General features: G+C 40.0%; 1 protein-coding gene across 6 annotated transcripts in view; it reads left to right on the top strand.

Annotated features, from left to right (window-relative positions):
- Positions 1 to 18,595, top strand: part of ccser2a (coiled-coil serine-rich protein 2a) — a 49,922-nt gene that overhangs the window by 20,938 nt on the left and 10,389 nt on the right. For all 6 annotated transcript variants that reach the window (XM_085799675.1, XM_085799674.1, XM_085799676.1 and 3 more), the window contains exons 4-9: positions 5,105 to 5,198; positions 8,282 to 8,387; positions 8,483 to 8,663; positions 10,504 to 10,569; positions 10,700 to 10,822; positions 14,564 to 14,707. In XM_085799675.1, the coding sequence (XP_085655801.1) occupies positions 5,105 to 5,198; positions 8,282 to 8,387; positions 8,483 to 8,663; positions 10,504 to 10,569; positions 10,700 to 10,822; positions 14,564 to 14,707 (714 nt within the window). The remainder of the gene's footprint in view (positions 1 to 5,104; positions 5,199 to 8,281; positions 8,388 to 8,482; positions 8,664 to 10,503; positions 10,570 to 10,699; positions 10,823 to 14,563; positions 14,708 to 18,595) is intronic.

Here is an 18,595-nt window from a genome sequence, read left to right as displayed (position 1 = left end):
ATCTAAAACAAATGGTACAGCTGTGATCCTTTACTTCATTTCCATTTTAAATTCTACAACTGGCACTTTCAATCACCACAACTCCAGATGAGTTATTATTTGAAATGGGTTATAATTAGAGAGAGGGAAATTAGACTCTTATTCCTAATTTCCCTGCTTTGTAAGTATTATCATATTACAGTTAGACAGACACCTCCTATTAGTTTGATAGTACTTTACAGCAGTTCAGGGGTCGTAATCCATTCTATTCACCTGAAGGCTTTTATTGTGAAACATCTGCAAGAGTTGAATTTCATTATCTATTAATCAACGATAGAGAGAGACACCATTAGAGAATATGAAGTACCGGTAATCAATAATTCATTGATTATTTTTTTCTATTTCTAAGAGACAAGCATAACAGTATGTACACATTTCATAAATGGTTTGTAATACACTATAATGGAGGGCAAATTTTCATGAATTTATCTACAACTCCTTCTATGGGCACCCAATAGTGTAGGCTGGTATAAACAGATAATGAGTGCTTAGACTCATGCACTCATGCACTCATGCACTCGTGCTTAGCTTTTTAGCTAGAATTGAGTACATTTTATTTTAAAATGTTTATCAATGTACATTGTCCCTCTTCATCAAATAAAAAGAATTGAATTGAATTGAATTGTGACAATATAGTAAAACACAGTTATAAATATGTTGTCATTAAGAAGTTCAAGAAGTGTTTACAATGCTTAGAAATACTAAATAGGTAAGACTCTTGAACTAGTTATAATGGTGGAAATAAAGCTGTCGGAAGTCCTAGTTTGACAAATGAGCCATTGCACAGACGGGCAGGTAATTATTTGGAACCGGTCTGTATTTGTTTCAGTTTTTCAGAGCTCTCTAGTATTTGAATACCAGCTTTTATTTGACAGTTTGCAGAACACCATGTTACTGTTATCTTTAGTGAGCTCTCCCTTAAGCCCCCCGACTCTGTCATGACAGGGTGTCTATTAAAGCAGAGGTTGAAAGAACCGAAAGAGAATAAAAGAAGATACATTATTAAAATGGATATTTTGTTTTAATTAAGTTTTTTTCTTCTGGTATCCTGTATTTCTTAATAAGCCCATAATTTGGAGTCATTCTCTGGATGTTTGGTCTTTCACCACACACACTAATTAGACCTAATTATTAGACCTAATTATCCCTCCAAAAGCCCATAAGACCAATAAAGCATTTACAGTTGTGTAATAGATTAAGATTATCCCATATTTTACAAGTTTTAAAAAGGTTGTATTTGGTAAGACAGGAACTTAGTATGGTATAGTATTTCTGTTGAGAGGGTGCCTTAGTTCAAGAGCAGCAAATGAGTCAGGTAAATGGATTACACTGACATGCACAAATGAATGGGGTAAGAGGACACGTCCTCCATCAAAACCACTGGCAAGTCCCAAGATGTAGAGTGTAAAGAATTATGCTGTTAAGTAGGGGTGCTAATGTCACACAAGAGATACATAATCTATAGTCCATACACACATGCAGGCCCATGGTAGCTGAGCCATCATCCCTAAACCCAGCCTATTTCAACATAAAGACACTTCATTAGTTATTATGTCATATTTGAGTAATTCTCAGGGCATTATTTTGGAAAGTATTTGACCTTCACAAAACTAATGATCCTGGACAAAGATGTGTTTGATGCTACTTTCTTTCCCCTTCTCTGGTGAAGTTCCTAGAAGAGGAAGACAAAGATGTCTCATTGATTTTACCCTGTTATCTAAGTTTGAAGTTGTTTTTTTGAAGTTGTTTGATTAAACCCAAAAAGAATTGCCTACTTTGCCTTTTTGCCTGATTATGAGCCATAATGCCAATTTACATTCGAGGCACGGTAAAAATCTAGTCTACCAGAGATCCCAAAAAGATACTCTTGAGGAAAGCAATGGGTAGAATGAATGTTTCTGTAATAAGCTTTGTAAGTCTGTTGTGTAGGCACCCAGGTCACTCGAGGGTAAACTGTCAAAGTGAGAGAAGTTCAGCCTCAAAACTTTTCTCTGTGATTTTGAAGTTTTAATCAGTGTTTGATCGAGTCGTGTTTGTTTGAGGATTCAGCCGATGTTGCAGTGGGAGCAGGGAGTGTGCCATGAAACAGAGTATGTTGGAAGACCTTCCAGTTAGATTCTGCATGTTGCTCGTGCTGCAGGGTCTGGATTGATGGAGCACCTTTGGGTATCTAAAATACATCAAAAATACACAAGTCATGTGCCAAATTCAGATTGCTGCAAGTGAAATCATTACTTCCTTAGTAAGAACAAGTGCAACAGCTACAATTAACCTGACTCAAAGCTGCTTGTAAGATGAATTTTAATGATAGTTCATAAGAGCTGTCGATGTTACTCTACTTCAAGGGTCTACAGCTCATCCAAATCTTGAAATTCATTATTAAACAAAACATTTTTTATACTGAACATACATTTTTAAACTGAACTCACAATATGCCACTTGAGTTATGTAAATATATCGTTTTCTGTTTCTTCCCTCACAAGAAAAAACCCTTATAGAACATATTGGTCGAACTTCTTCCTCAGCAAACACTAAATTATTCCTGCAAAATGTTGTTGTTATGTAATTAATCTCAGCTTGTTTCCCTTCCAGAGTAAGATTTGCTTTGGTTAATGATCACTTCAGAATGTGTGAAAACCCGTGGACATACACTTCATCTGATCCATCGTTAATATCCATGTGTGTGCACACACACACACACACACATGCACACAACTAACTCACTAACTCACTCCTTCACAGAGAGATGATCCAGATTGCTCAGTGCTCTGAAGCTTGTTGTGTCCTGCCAGTGTTGAATGTAATTTCCTCTGGAGCTACTCACTAAAACAAACACTGGCAACGAAATGGGAATGACAGAGAGTTGTGACTGATGCTGAAATAAAGCAAAAAAAATCAGAGTGGTTCAGAGCAGCTTTTATAGCATTCATAACACAACAATATAGTGCTCTACTTAAAATATACAAAGTGTATGTTCATGTTGTGGAACAGAAAGGCTGAAATCTTTTTGTTTGTTGACGTGTATTTGAGAAAGACATTGAACCACATACTCCTGATGTGAGAATAATGCAACATAAGAAATTGGGGTGAAATCTTGCGATACGTCCCTGTGGTAACAGTGGTATCCTGTGTTACCTGTGATTCTGCAGCATGTGTCAAGCAACCATTCATGATACACCAACCTATCTGTGTCTGTGACCGAAGGAAAACTTGTCACACTACACGTACTCGTCGCCTGTATTCTAAGCTTTGCACAACTTTACAGGCAGCTGTGATGAAATGGTGTGTAATAACGAACAAAGGTGTCTGCAGTGGATGCTGTTTCTGATAGAAATGGTACAATTTTCATTTTAACAACTGCGGCTCTTCACACTGGGAGTTTGACGCATAGGTTCTTTATGTTGTTGTGTACTGTTTAGGTGTGTGACTATATTTGCTGTAAGTTCTGTCAAACACCTGACAGTGCTACCATTGGTACTGTGGCTAAATAGGAAATGGTGGATTCACAGCTGCAGCTTGTGTTGGCGGCCTGTTATTTTATTTTTTTTAGATTATTTAAAAAAAGAATTTGGGTAACAAAAACAGGTGTGACGTATAGGTCACAATGAAAACAAACCATGAGGGTGAGCACTGTTCAGTAAAAACTGTAATTCAGAAAATAAGAGCAACAGGGTGTTGGGAGAAGAAGAAGACGAAGGAGAAGAAAGTGGAATCTGCGGGCCGAGCAATGAAACGGGGTTGATTTTGCTTATGGACTCCACCTCCCATATCTTGGTTGAGAGTATTTGGAAAAATGCAGAAGTGTGTTTTGTTTATTCTATTTCCTTCATTATTCCTTCTTCATTAAGCCTGAAACACTGAGTGCCAGTCAGTTATCATGCAACACATGAGATTTTCAATAATGAGAAATTTTATGCTTGCGTCTTCTAGTCAAAGCCCTGTCAATTTAGTTTCATGAAGCACAAAATTGCCTTGAAAAATAAAGCTTTGAACTATTGATTCATTCCTTTGCTTTTGGGTATGCTTTGAATTATTCTGTAGACAGCAGCGCAGCAGTCAGACTAACTGCATATTCTGAGGCTGTTATGAGAAGAGTTTTTGTTGGCTTTTCAAAGCATTCTGCATTATCATTCATAATTGAATGATGTTTTTCCAGAAGCTTGTTTTGTTATCTGTGGCTTAATGTATGGAATAAAAGTGTCTCCCCCCTGTTGTGCTGTCTGTGTGAGAGAGCTGTGTGAAATTGAACCATAGAAAATGTCATTGATAGTGCTTATGAAATTGTTATAGTTGAATAATAAGGAGCAGGGGATGACAACAAATAATAAATAAAGTGGCAAATGAATGTACAAATGTCATAATACAATTATTATAATATCACAAGTCTCAAGAAGGTCGTGTTCATGGAATGATTGGATTACATTACTGTTAAAAGTCATTCCTGCTGTTGTGTTCGTTTCCTGTGTTTTTTATGCAGCTGCTGAAACTGCACAGTGAGGAATGAGCAGGGTTACTCGATATCACAGCATATATTAAACCTTGGTGTGGTAAAATATATATCTCTGTCTATAGTTTTTCATATCCATAATATATTCTAGTGGATAGCAGCAAAAAGCTGCTGTGGTGCCTTTAAAAGACATGGCTAATGCCAGACCAAGGACAGAGAGATCCTGACAAGATTTAGTGGAGATATGTGAACATCCATTTGTAGCTAATTGGAGGTGTTGGAATTAGGTTTATGTATATACACCAAATTTTAAAACGATGTGTCACATAGAAATATGCCTCTGGGGTGTTATTAATAGCTGGCAAAGGCTGTGTGTGTGTTTCTGTGTTGCGTGTGTGTGATTTTCTTTTTCTGAATCTGTACAGCATTAGATGTGTACGTCCTCTGATGTCTAGAGATTTCTCTCTCAGCAAAGCAGACACTTTTACCCAGACACAAAATCACAAAATGATACAGTGACTCTAATGCACTCGCTGTGACTATAATGTTATCTAATGCAATGAACTGAGTCTTAACTGTGATCTTTTTTTTGTGTATGTGTGTGTGTGTGCTTCTCAGGATATCCTGAACAACCTGGACCCTCGGGGGACTTTAGAGCTGGATGATGACGACCTCATGCTAGACGTGGACCTCCCGGAGGATGGCGTGCATGGTCAGCACATACATGAGATACACATATAGCCACACACGGACACACAACACCTCATGTAATTGCTGTCATCCTTACACAGGATTCAAATTTCTGAGGTTATTCTATGGCCACGACACATGCTTCCATTTTATTGGCTGGAAGTTGTCCATTATTTTTGTATAAGCAGACACCTCTAGCAAAACGGGTCTGATCATAATTGTAAATTAATGCATTACCAATTCTATTTTCAGCAGTATCATTCTATGGCGTATAAAGGCTTGAATAACTTAGATCCTACCTTGCCTTGGGTGCAGATTCTGCCTCTGCAACATCCATTAAAATCCTTTAACGGACACCTTGTTGTCTATTATGTGCTGTTAGTCTCTCAGTGTTTGGTTGCTGAATAGTTATTAAATTACAACCCCCCTGCTGCTGCACAACTGGCATTGTACACCAGTATTTCTTAAGCTGCCTGGCTCTGGTTATATGGACAGATGCACACATCCTTGCATATGGTACCAGCACGGCAGTATACGTATATATACATTATGATGAGGTCCCATTTCAAATAAACCTTTAAAATGTATATAAAGAGGCTTAGTAGGAGCAGAATTTGCATTTGATTGCCTTGACAACAGCAGTGTAGGATTAGCATGATTACATTAATAGCTAAAAGTTCACACATCACATTAACACTCACATCTTGATATCATATCTACTGAAGTCATTTTCTCTGACACCCATTTCCACTTTGTGAATGTAATCATGTACCAATCTCATTAAAACCGAGTAAAATAGCTTCTTTGTAGACGTTAAAGGTAATCAGATCACATTATTACACCGTGGCAATGGTATTGATAGCTTTATTAAGGATCGGTTAGTGTGTCTCACATGTTGTATCCAGGAGGGGGAGGGGAGAGGAAGGGATGTGGAGTATTGACCTCTCCTGTCATGAAATATAACGCACTCTATGAAGTGATTTTTCCCTTCTGAAGCCAGCACCGTTTATGGATAATGTGTTTAATGCACTAGTTTAATGTAGAATGACAGGCTTGATATTTACTAACAAGACAACACCACAATATACCATGCACAGAGGGGGCCGTATGTTCATCATACATGTTCACCTGCAAGCACACGCCCCCCCATGACCACACAGTGAACACACAGAGTAATGTAGTAATAATCCAACAGCCCTGCAGTAGATTCTGCCTTTTATGAAAGTCGTAATGTTCAAGCCTCGGTTGAAACTGTGTTAGAGTTGTGTTGATTCAACTTTATGGCCATTTTGGAGGTGGTGGGTAGTGATGCTGTTGAACTGTACCCTCTTACACTGAGAGCTGTTACTTTCTAATATTTCGTCTATCCTCACCCATATAAATGAAAACCCCCAAAGTGACCATAGAGTTGAATCGACTCCTCTTTAAAACCACCTCACCACCGCAGAAATTGAGCAATACAAACTTCGAAAAGGGAGGATTTGTTGCAGGTCTGTCGTATTGGACCGCATTCGTTTTAGCATGGCGTACCTAATAAACCTGTAACTGGATGTCCATTACTGAGGCAGCTTTATAACCCTGGTATCATTCTTAAATTTGTTAACAGTGACCTCCTTGTTTTGGAGAGAGTAGGAGACAGAGAGTGAGAGAGAGGGAAAGGAATGTTCACTCCGGAGGAATGTGAATTGAAGTGTCGTCCCATCCTACTCCCTTTTTGGGAAGCGACCATATTTATAGCTCTCTATGTCATGGCTAGTGTCACGAGAAGTGGTGTGAAAGAGCCACCGGCCGAAGAGTCCAGCCCACAGGGGCCGGCCCTGAGACGTGGGATTCGGAAGGGTGTTTCCTCCCTCCTAAAAGACACCCTGGCTCTGCCACAAAACAGGAAGAGAGGGGAAGGGGAGAAGAGGAGTAAAAAAAAAAAAGAGGAGGGTAGAAAGGGGTCTTGTGTTGTATTTTCATCCAGCTGTCCTTGACGGGAGAGAGGCCCCAGCTTTTCTCTATTGCCTGCCTCAGCTGGTGACTTCCTAGCTTTGGACTAAAACCAGTCACCTCAGCTGCTTCTCTCACCACAGTCCTCTCTCCCAGTTCCAGTTCCTAGGGAGTTCCCAGAAAAACAAGGCTGTCAACAAACGCAGATCCAGGCAGTCTGGGAACTGGGTTGACTCTCTTTCTTTCTCTCTCTCTCTCCTTGGCCCTTTAACTGCTCACCAGCTGACTGGACAAGAAGTCATTCCTCTCCGTCTCTTGAGTTTCTCTGTCATTATGGATTTTTCGTTCCCACTTGGAATATATGTCCATTGTAGCACTTTTTAGAGGACGTTTTTCTGAGCTGAAAGGGAGACGTTTTCTGGAATGTAGCAGTTCAGTATGAAACAGCCTGTCTGCTCCTGTGCTATGAGGTGACACTCAGGGTAAAGTATTTTAAACACCACTGCTGAATTCCTTGAATTGGGTCTTTCAGTCTGCCAGTTTTTCTTTACCTAGCTTTCCCTTTCTCTCTTTTTCATGCTTTCTCTCTGTCCAAAGACTGTCAAGTATATAGAAAGTCAAGGGGCCTTTTGATTTCCTGGGGGGTCACGCTCTGTTAGTTGTCAATTTTGTTGCGGTCATGGTTCATTTCATGGCTATATGCTATTGAGTATTGCCAAATACTGTGTCCTTTTAGCTTCTCGAAAATGAAACGGCCTGTCGCCGTCTGTGTGATGGTGTGTTTGCATTTGATGGTGCAGATAGCTCAGAAAAATAGAGAATGAGATGGATCAGATCATGATTTATATGCAGATATTCTGGAGCATTTGAAATACACAGAGCAGTATTCATTACCACAAGGTATGAAAAATTCACTGTTGTGCATTTTGTGTGTGTGTGTTTGTGCGATTTCACCTCAGAGTTGAGGTGAAAGTGAGAAACAGCTGAAGAAAGAGAGAGAAAAACTGATTCCACCCTTTGCATTATACTGCTCATCTTCACCAACAATCATGAGCTAGTTTCACTTCAACAAAGCTATTGTAGATGCTTTTCTGCATTTCAAAGCATCACCAAAACAAGATTTTTCAAAATTTTTTGGGTCACTGTGCTCTAATTTCTTTTTTTCCTATGTAGACATTGACAGGATGTCCCACTCAGAGAGAGCTGGTCGGCAGGGGCAGGGACAGCGGCGTAAACAGCATCGCTGGAGTGCACCAGATCACTTCCACAACGATGGCAGGTTGGTTAGAGTAGAAAAAGATTAGGAAATATTACCATAAAAGAATCATAAAGTTTGTCTGTCTGACTCTCACTGGCTGTTTGTCTTTGTCTCAGGGCCCATGTCTTCCAGCACTATGATGGGTTCAAGTCTTCGAGGATGTCTTCTCGGCCCGCCCCCTCTGAGGTCAGACAGCGTGGCTACATGGCGATGCTGGACGACTTCACACTGGAGCACATGACTCAAGATTGTAGCTCGCTCAAGAACCAGCTGCTCAGGCTCAAAACATTACTCCAGGTTGGATCCACATCTGCAGAAACATACAAATAAACACAAATGTGTGTGCTGCATGTGCATGTACATGCTCACACTTTCACATCAGACACATATGCATTTACATTATTATAGGACAGCAACACATTTCAGTTCATATTGTGTATGTGTGTTTACATCCTACCAATGCTTCTGCATCAACCTTTGATTACACACACAAAAATTAATGCTCATAATGTCAGCAATCCAGGCTTTTATTTTTGGTGGAATAACTAGGCCATGCAGTTAGAATAATCTCCCCAAGGAGTACACTGCATCTCAGGTGTTCGGCATGCCTGACACAATAAATACTTCCTCACAAAACTGAACAAAGCTATTTTTAATTCTTAATATGGTCCCACCTTCAGCATTTAAACTGTTTTAAATGTTTAATTACATTAGTTTAATAAATAATTTCATCACACAGTGTTGTTGCATTGCACACAGATGTTGTATAGACTAAGAAAGATGTTAAGATGTTTATTGGTAAAAAGAGGGAATGCTTTTCAGTGGTCTTAGTTCACTGGACCAGTCTGACAGCAGACTTGGTATAAGATGTTCTGGGACTTATTCTCTTTTCTGTCTACACTATTCAGAAATGCATGTTTACATGTATTTATTTGTGCTTGTGTGAAACTGACCACTTAACAGATCAATCTCTTTCAGTTGGAGAAATCCACAGGGAACAGGGATAGAGAAGAGAGAAATAAAAGATGTCAGCCTCCTTTAAATGTGCTCCTTTAAATCACATGTCCTCATTTAGGCATTCAGAGAAATGCACAGAATCATTTCACATAGCAAACTCTGTGAAGAGAAATCATCTTGAATAACTTGACTCAGTTTGCCCTCTACAGCAAAAAAAATAGTGATATCGGCTTTTGCATTTAAATCAAACGTCTGCCTTCATCTGCGTTGACTGTGCTCACTGCAATTAGACAAACGCTTTAGCTGTATAGCCTGAAGAGGGAAAAAAGATTCAGTTGGCCCATTAGTAACCATGTTCTTAATTGTGTTTTTTTTTATACGATGTTGAACTCATGACAGTGAATGTAAAAGGAGCCTCCAGCCGTACTGAATCCTAATTGATCCTTGCTTCCTTTTGCCAACAGTCAGACATGCAGCAAAATGTATTGTGCTTATTGGTTCCGGATTGGGCTACGTGACCTGAATGAGCAGGAGAAATTTAGTGAATTTCAGATAAATGACTGACAGAATATTTTCCAACAACACTCTGATAATCTTCCCTAAAAACTCTTAATCTTATAATAAAATAAAACGAAAAACAACCTACAAGAAGATTATCAGCCGTAATGATTCACTTTCTTTTTTCTCTTTCCTGTCAGTTAGAGAACAGGCTTAACACTTGGCCAGATCAAACACACAATTTCAAGACGTCACCTGGTGTAACCATGACATTTTTGTAATTTCATCATCTTAATTGAAATAGAAAAAGCAATCAGAGGATTTTGTTTGTTGTTAAAATGTTGCTTTGAATGTTCAGAGATGAAAAGCAGCACTTAGTTAAGTAGCCTTTCAAGTGAGGATGTATTTTCTAGATCAAATAAATGTATTGAATGTTAAAAGAATTCCTCAGCAGTTCTGCCGCAGGTATCTAACATCGATGGTTGACAGTTCAGGGTCAACAAAGTATATGTGCTAGAGAGCAAAATTATTCCACCACAGCAAAATATTGCTCTTGCGGCATGCCTAAGGCAATTGTCATTGATCCAGCTCACTGTGTACTCTGTCTGTGTTTGCCCGTTCCTGTGTGTGTGTGTGTGTGTGTGTGTGTGTGTGTGTGTGTGTGTATTTTGTTTGTTTCCAGCTCGGGGATACAGACTCTCCAGCAGATGCTCCTGAGGACATTGAAGACAATACCACTGCATCACAGGTAAATAACTTTACAGTGGTGATTGATTGGCTATGCTGTAAGTATAAATATATATACAGTATAAATATATATATGTTTTTTAGTTTTCTAGTATATATATATATCTATCTATATGTGTCTGTGGTTTCAGTTGGAAGAGCTGATTAAGGAAGTGCAGGTGCTCAGAGAGGAGCTGAGGAGTCGAGACAAGACCATTGCTCAGCTCACACTGCAGTGTCAACAGCTACAACAACAACATCAGCGGGAACAAATGGTGAGCTGGTGTGAACAGGACTAATACAAGGGAAAAGTCTGAAAAAGGGGGATTGTGTACAATGGAGAGGAGATATAGTTGCAGAGTAACCATTTGGTGCCAGAGGTGCATTGTGCCTCTGTCCTATCTTTGAGAAACTGCATCAGACAGATCTTGGATCTTTTTCACTTGGCTGCAACAATGGGGCCGGCTCACAACCGACTGACTGATAGACAGATAGAGTTGAGAGATCATAGCTCCATCACCAGTCAGCCGAATGCCTTGTCATTGACTTGGAGTTTCCCACATTGGTCTGTGATATTCCTAAATGACTTGGTGCAGACAGTTTCTGTAAGGGGGGCACTAACAGTCTGCAGTGTTACAGAGGTCTGCAGAGGTGGAGCAGCAGTTTCCTAACATCACCTCGACTGAGGCTGTGCTCTGTTTGAGAAACTAAACAACCTCTAATATTCTCCCTAATAAAAGGTGAATATACTGTAGCTGGAATCAAAGCACAGCCAATGTCTTTAATTCATGTGATCAGGAAATCTGGATTTTAGCAGTGCAGAGCAGCAGTTTGGAAATGGCCTTTTCAGTCAACATGTAGTTTTACTGGGCAGCGTTTCAGTCACTGTTATTTCACACTTGTTCTGTCGTCTGTCAACACGAACAGAAAATAACGTACCTGTAGATGAGAACACTGGAAATGCAGATGTAATAGAAGAACACTGTATATGTGAGCAGGGAGGGTGGGAGAGAAACAAACAAACAGATAAAGGGATGAAACTGGCTGACACCAGGCTGAATGCAAACATGATGCAATGATGTCAGTTGTTTACCGCGATTCAACAGCAGTTCCCAGCCAACCATGAGCATTGACCTAAACTTGTTGTTATGTGTATGTGTGGGAGTCATTTCTGCAGTTGATACCTGATTGTTGGTTTAACAGTTAAGTGTAGCTTTTTTAATTTTATTTCATGCTATCCTTTAAGGGCTATTGTGAATCAGCTCAATGGCAGAGCAGATAGCACCGTCCTCTTTATCATATGAAGCAAAGGTTGTAAATAGTAGTATTAATTCTGAGGAAGTGCTTCTCGATTTAGTTATAGGATCAAGGCCGAAACACTGTGAATGTCTCTGCGGTATGTAGAATATCAATACAGACTCATCTTCAGTTGTGTGTTGTAGGATCTAGGTGTGTATTCTTTGATTGTTCACAAGCAGAGCTCTAATAGCTCCAGCGCTCATGTTTGCTGATTGCTTTCATTCATGTTGAGTTCAGCAAGCACAAGGCGCCTCCTCAGGTAGTTCACATCTTTGGCACCAATTCTCTTGACAGATCTGAAGTAGTTTAGCATGTCTGGGCGCAACTACCACCTTCCATTATCTTTTGTTTACACCAATTCCAGATTTATCAGATTTCACAAAGAGGAAGAGCAGGAGTGGAATAAGGGAAGAGAGTATTCACCCTCGGCTTTAAAGCACGGTGAAGAAAGTGAGGGACAGAGAAAAAATATTCAGCGTGGAAGTTGTTACATGTTGTCCACATCCACCGCTCGGCTTTCTAGTGATCAGTGAAGACACACTGCAGTTCACTTCATCATAGTGGGAGTTCAGAGTCTGCAGGGTATTTTGCTGAACTCCCACGTGCACTCACACAGTTGCGCTTTCCCATCAATAACCTCTCTTCTGTTCACTTTTAACCGGCTCCCATCTTCCCTCTAACACATATCACTGTCTTGACCAGGCTCCCTTGTTAACCAAACATGCCTCGTATACCTGGCTGACATTATTCAAATCCCCGCCGTGTCGAGAAATACCAAAATGTCAAAGCCGGGCCTGTGAGCCAGCATCCCCGCTGCATGCCATCCCTCCAATTAGAATTAGCACCCGCCCACAGCAGGTTTCGTAGGCCGGGCGGCAATATTGTTGCGCACTCACTTTCAACAAGGGACAAGAGTGAGAACGAGCTGGAACATATTTTCAGATACGTGCCTGACATTAATGAATGTAGAGGCCTGGAAGGGTAAAGATGTTGGGGGAAGTAGCGAGAAGATAAGAGGGAGACAGGGATATTTACTCTGCTGTTGAAGCTCTACAGTATGTGGGCACCTGACGTTCGGTTAAAAGGAAATGGTATTCTGTTTGTGTTCTCATGGCCTCTGGTGTCCCTGCAGTACCGTAAATAAACAAACACACAAGGCTTGGATCATGAATGTGTAGCTTTTGGTACTGAAAAAATACCAGTTAGAACAAAACTAGTTGAGGGTCTTTGAAGATTGCCGGTCGTGTGGTATGTGTGTATGTTCTTATGATATCTTGAGGTCAAAAGGGCAAAGTTCCTCTCGATCGCCTGCCTGTGCTTGAAATGGATTAAAAGCTAATATTGCTGTTGGTTAAGAGTCAGGTAAACAAGGAAGTGTGAAGTGTTGCACAGAAACTTGAGAGAGACAGACGAGTGGAACAGCTGACTGAATTGAACATGATCAAGTAATGAGAAAACGAAAGCGTGTGGCCAAAAGAAAGTGTACGTCGTGTGTACGTCTGTTTGTGTCTTTGTATGTGTGTGTTCACAGGACCGAGAGCAGAGATTGGGAGAGAAAATGAAATAATGGGAAAGAGAAAAGTGCAGCTATGAAAGATAGAAAGTTGATTTCTCGGTCCTACTTGACAGAATGAAGTTTTGGATGCTGCTTTCCACCGCTGCTGAGGCAGACTGTTCATGATTATACGCTCCTCTTGTTTGAGCTGCGTTGAAGTTTCCACCAAGCCTGGCAAAAAAGTACAATTTCTGTTGGATTCTGCCAAAATCTTTGCAGCCAAGTACAAGTTGTGCGGCTATTTATTCACGTATAAGAGAGATGTAATGACACTCATTACTAAACTCTTTGCACAGACACTTACAGAATGATTTAATGCACGTCATTAGTTGCTCTGATATTCTGTTTCAGTGTTGGATCGAGTTTGAGTTTAAAGAAGATGATTCATGTTTTAACTCACATCAGTGAGTAAAACTGATGATGTGCTCACTGAGTGAGCATGTATGTAAGGTGAATGTCAGTGAGTCTAATTCACTGCAGGGGTTTTCAATTTCAGCCATTTACAATCTGGACTGGTTTTTTTTATCCTTCCAGTCACTTAAAATCACAACGTGTGTTTGGTCGTTCACAGTTTCTTCCATGTTTTAATCACAGTTGGTCCTTTGTTCTGCTTCTGCTTGGATTAAATTTGAAGTGCCACCAGTTTTTTCTTTGAAATAAATTTTAAATCAAACAAATTCTGAAATTGCTGCTCTTTTGTTTTTGTTCATGTGACTGTAGGTGATATTCTCAAGATTTTATTACCTATGACAACCATGTGCATAGTTTCCCTGTTATTTTTACTGCTTCATTCTCACATTCTTCATTCTCACAGATCTTACTTGGAATAACAATTTTCAGGTTTTTTTTCATGTAGAAACTACGTATTTAATAATAACAATTTTTGATCTCTTGCCACTTCTGTTAAAGTGAAAATTGGATTAATGTTGGTTTAATTGTTACTTTTAAAAGGTCACACATTCATTACTTTTGTTTCCCTTGCTTGTTTGATTGGATTTCACAGCTTTACAGAGTAACAAGCTTTTAACCAGGATGACAGCGAATGTGTGAGAAAAAAAAGTGTATCAGGTGTATTGTAAATGAAGTAATACAACACTCTGTTATTGTATTACTGTGTTTTTTAAAACATGTTTTATTGATTGATTCGTTCTTGCTCCTGCAGCCTGCTCAAGGTCAGGTCAGGTGTCAGTGCCACCACCAGAGGGCTCCCTCCTCACTGAGACAGAGCAACAGACAGATGGACAGACGGGTGCAGCATCACTATGACAAGGCCACCCAGACTTATGGGAGATCGCCCAGCCAAACTGTGAGTCCAAACATTTATGACACTGAGGAGAGCACCCTGTCATGAGAGCACTCTTTCAACCTTTGTGTTGCAGAGCAGGATTTCTACAATCTTTAACTGGTTAAAAGTAGGATGTGTGTGTTTCACCTTCTTTCAACAATAGGTGTTTCTATATATCATCATTCAACCTCACAGTTTAAACATCCGCAGCAGGATGCAGTGGTGATCCGAGTGCACGTGTTCAGTATGTTGCTAAATGAGAGAAAAAAGATTTAGTATTCCAGTGGTTCTGCTTGGAAATATTAAACTTTTGAATTGCCAACAGTTTTATTTATGAATATAAATCAGCTAAATGCTGAAAGAGGCCATTGCTCATTTTTGTTCAAGTTTTTATTAGCTTACAACAACTACGTGGGTGGTTTTTAAAAGTTCCATGGCTATGATTCAAAAGTTGAGTCGAGGTTGTTTTAATTGCACCGTAGGTGTTGTATTGAAAGGGGCAGCATTCAGTACCTTTCGGTTTTGCCTTTTTATGTTTCCCTTGATTGGATTTGACTGCTCCACAGAATGACAGGTTTTTAACCAGCGTGACAGGGGAAGCAGAAAAGGAAGCAGGTTAAAAATAAAATAAATGATACAACACACTATTATTGTGTAATAAGATATCTGCAGCCTCTCTCTCTCTCCGTGGCCAGCCATGTCTGAAATATGAAATGACTACACCCTGCCCCCTCTATAGAAGCCGGTTTATGAGCTTGTCAGTGTGCTTGTCTCCCCGTCTCGCACACTTAAAATCCATCTCTTATGCTGAGCAGGGAGCAGTGAGGCTAGTGTTAATGTTTGTGATGGAGAAGATGTACAGGAGGGTGGGATGGGGAAGAGGGATAGATTCATGGCAGGGAAGAAGCAGACGGAGAGAGAGAAAGGTGGAAGTTTGATGGATAGGTGTTCAGTGTGTATCATGCCACAATAGCACGCTGTGTGGCAGCCAAGTATTGATTCAATAGCAGGAGTGCCACAGGCAGGGTGCCTAGTAAACACTCCCATAATTGACCTGCTTTTAGCTAAAAGGGTGACACACACACCCATGCACATGCACAAATAGGCAGACATAAGCAGTATAAGGAGGTTACACAGAGAAAAGAAAGGAATAGAATTCCAAAAACGAAACCAAAGAGATCTTCACTGTTATCTCCTATTTACATATTTTCAATAATGAATAACAGAGCTGAGGCCCAGCCAGTAGGGTGCTGAACGCTGGTTGAAATATTTAGTCAAATTGTATTTTTTTAATGTAGCACGCTCCGGCTTCAGAGTTAAACAAAAAAAAAAAGGACAAAACAAGCAAGCTCAATAACTACAGTGGGTCCCTGCTTAACACAAGAGCATATGGTTTAACAGTTGCTATGGCAACTATCAAAGCAGAGCTCGCTTTTCTCTGTGGGAATCATCTCCATGTCGGGAACATCTGTCTGTGACCTGGAGTATCTAGTGTATCAAAACACACCAAAGCACAAAACACAGAAAGACTGGGTTTGTTTTTTTGTTTTTTTTGTTTTTTGTGTGTGTTTTTTTATTTTTTATATTTTGCCAGACCTCAGCAGTGGGGTCCATCTGACTGACTGAGTGATCAAGTGATCAACTTAATGCAATTGTTCCGAGACTTACAGACTTATCAATCTGCCTCAGCAAAGTTTTTCTTAGGCACCTACTGACAATTGTAATTACATTTTGGACAAACCTTAGCTACTTTCCATAGAGGACAGACACTGCTATTATTTAGGTGCTGGCAGCCTGATAGTTTACGGCTTTTATTCATCCTATTTTAAACTATAAATTCTACCGAGACCTGGAATAATGACAAATGATGTTTGTGTATTTCAGATATTGCCTTGCTGGCACTTGACAAAAAAGCACAGCAGTTGTTGCGGGTTAACATTGTTAACTATTTCCTGCAACTGGGTTTTGCAGCATTGTGTGGACAAACAGCATACAATTCCTCTAAAATGATACCTGTGAGTTTTGTGCTGTGTGTGTTTTTTTGTTTGTTTGTTTTGTTTTGTTGACAAGATAACAAGAAAAGAGAGCACAAAGCAAACAAATAACAGAGAGAAAGGGACATTTCTTTTTCCGTCTATCTTGCTTTTAGATGGTATCAAAGCTCTTGGTATCACTGACAGTTTTAGCACCTTCAACAAGCCTGGGTTCAGATTGTTCCTCACACAATACTTCACTTCTACCTGTCATATTTTCTCACACAATAATCTTTATTTTTGTTTGTATCTCTGACTACAATAGCCCTTGACATTTCTTGCACTGATATTACCCCACCACCCCACTCACATTCAGTTATTAAAATGAAGTCATCTTCTTTGTTTTCATACCTTTTGATCTCTTTTGTTGATTTTTCTCTCCTCTAACAAGCATAAAGTGCTGCTGTATCAGAGCAGAGTAGCTCTTGGCCTCTGATAGTATTTTGAGCGCTAAGCTAAGCTGGAAGAATCAGTGAAGAATAATACTGATGTCAAAGGCCACACGCTGTAATCGTTTTAAAGCTTTAATGCTGATATCAAGTTGCCTTATCAGTTGCCTAGAGGCTAAATTGTACAGCTTGGGTCATGGAAGACCTAGAGTTGAGCCATGCCGACGCCGACAACTTAAGCTATGTTTTAAAAATATATACCTCAGCGGTTTAAACTTTTGAATTTATTAAGAGAATAAGTTTTTGGCTTTCAGATACGTTTATTTAAGAACCTTTATTTTCTGCTGTATAGCTCATTATTCATGCAGCATCTTCAAGTAGCTGATGTATTCTCTTTTGCTTTGTAAGCTGCTTTAATCAATTTCTCTGTTTGTGGAGACCAGGGATGTTCTCGTCTCCTAGCCTTGGCAACGTTTCCCAACCAACTGCTTTGGACACCCGCTTCCACAGTCTCCCTTTTTAATCTGCTTACAATTCATTTTTGGGTCCAGAAAGTGTGCTCAGGAAAAAAACAAAAAACACAAAACAAATCTCTTAATATGGTTTGAATATATGGCTCTCAATGTACAAGGCTGCAGACAAATATTGGACACACCTGTCGCAGCACGGCACACACGTAGTATGACATCAGAAACTACCTAAATGTCACTTGTAGCAAAATAATCTTCTTGAAAAGCTCCCCAGAGCAATCACAGCAGCAGAAATGCTTTTTTGTGCCTCCTCTGCCTCTCACAAAGCATAAAATATGAGCAAATACTATTTCAGGCATTTCAGATGTTGCACAAGAGAAAACTATGAAGCATTGTGTTTGTGCGTGTGTGTCTGCTTGTGTTTTTTTGTTCTGTGTGTGTGTGTATGTGCGATAGACAGAGGGAGGTCGTAATTGTCTGCATATGTTTGTATATGTGTGTGTATGTGGGATGTGCCACATGCATTTCTGGTATTCGAGGAGTGTGGGGCAGACTCAGTGTGACTGAACAATGAGTTCAGCAGACTGCGGACCGGGGAGCCGACCTTGTTAATAACCCAGATAAACAAACATGCAGATGAGCAGCAGCAGTGAAACAATGGCAACACAATAGGCAGTGTTTCATCAGTGGCAGACAGAGAGGATAATTACAGCTACCCACCCACTCCCTCTTTGCCTTTTAAACATCCTCTTCTTCTCTTCGTCTCCTCTTTTCTCCTCACACATCCCTGTATTTCTCTTCATCACCCCTGCTCTCTAACTTTTATTTTTTCCTCTCTTGCTACAGCGATTTCTTCATTTTTTTTTCTTTCTCTGACATTACCTCTCTCCTTCTTACTTCATTTGTAATTAGATCAATTTGCTGTCACGCAGAGAGGGGGAGAGGGAGAGGGAGAGGAGAGGGAGGATAGGGAAGCGAGAGGCAGGAGGATTGAACAGGGTTAGTGATCAGTGTCAA

Source organism: Trachurus japonicus, chromosome 15 (assembly GCF_045865225.1).
Source record: "Trachurus japonicus isolate A0001 chromosome 15, Traja_1.0".
Lineage (NCBI taxonomy): Eukaryota > Metazoa > Chordata > Actinopteri > Carangiformes > Carangidae > Trachurus > Trachurus japonicus.
This window is presented reverse-complemented; position numbering and strand designations above follow the sequence as displayed.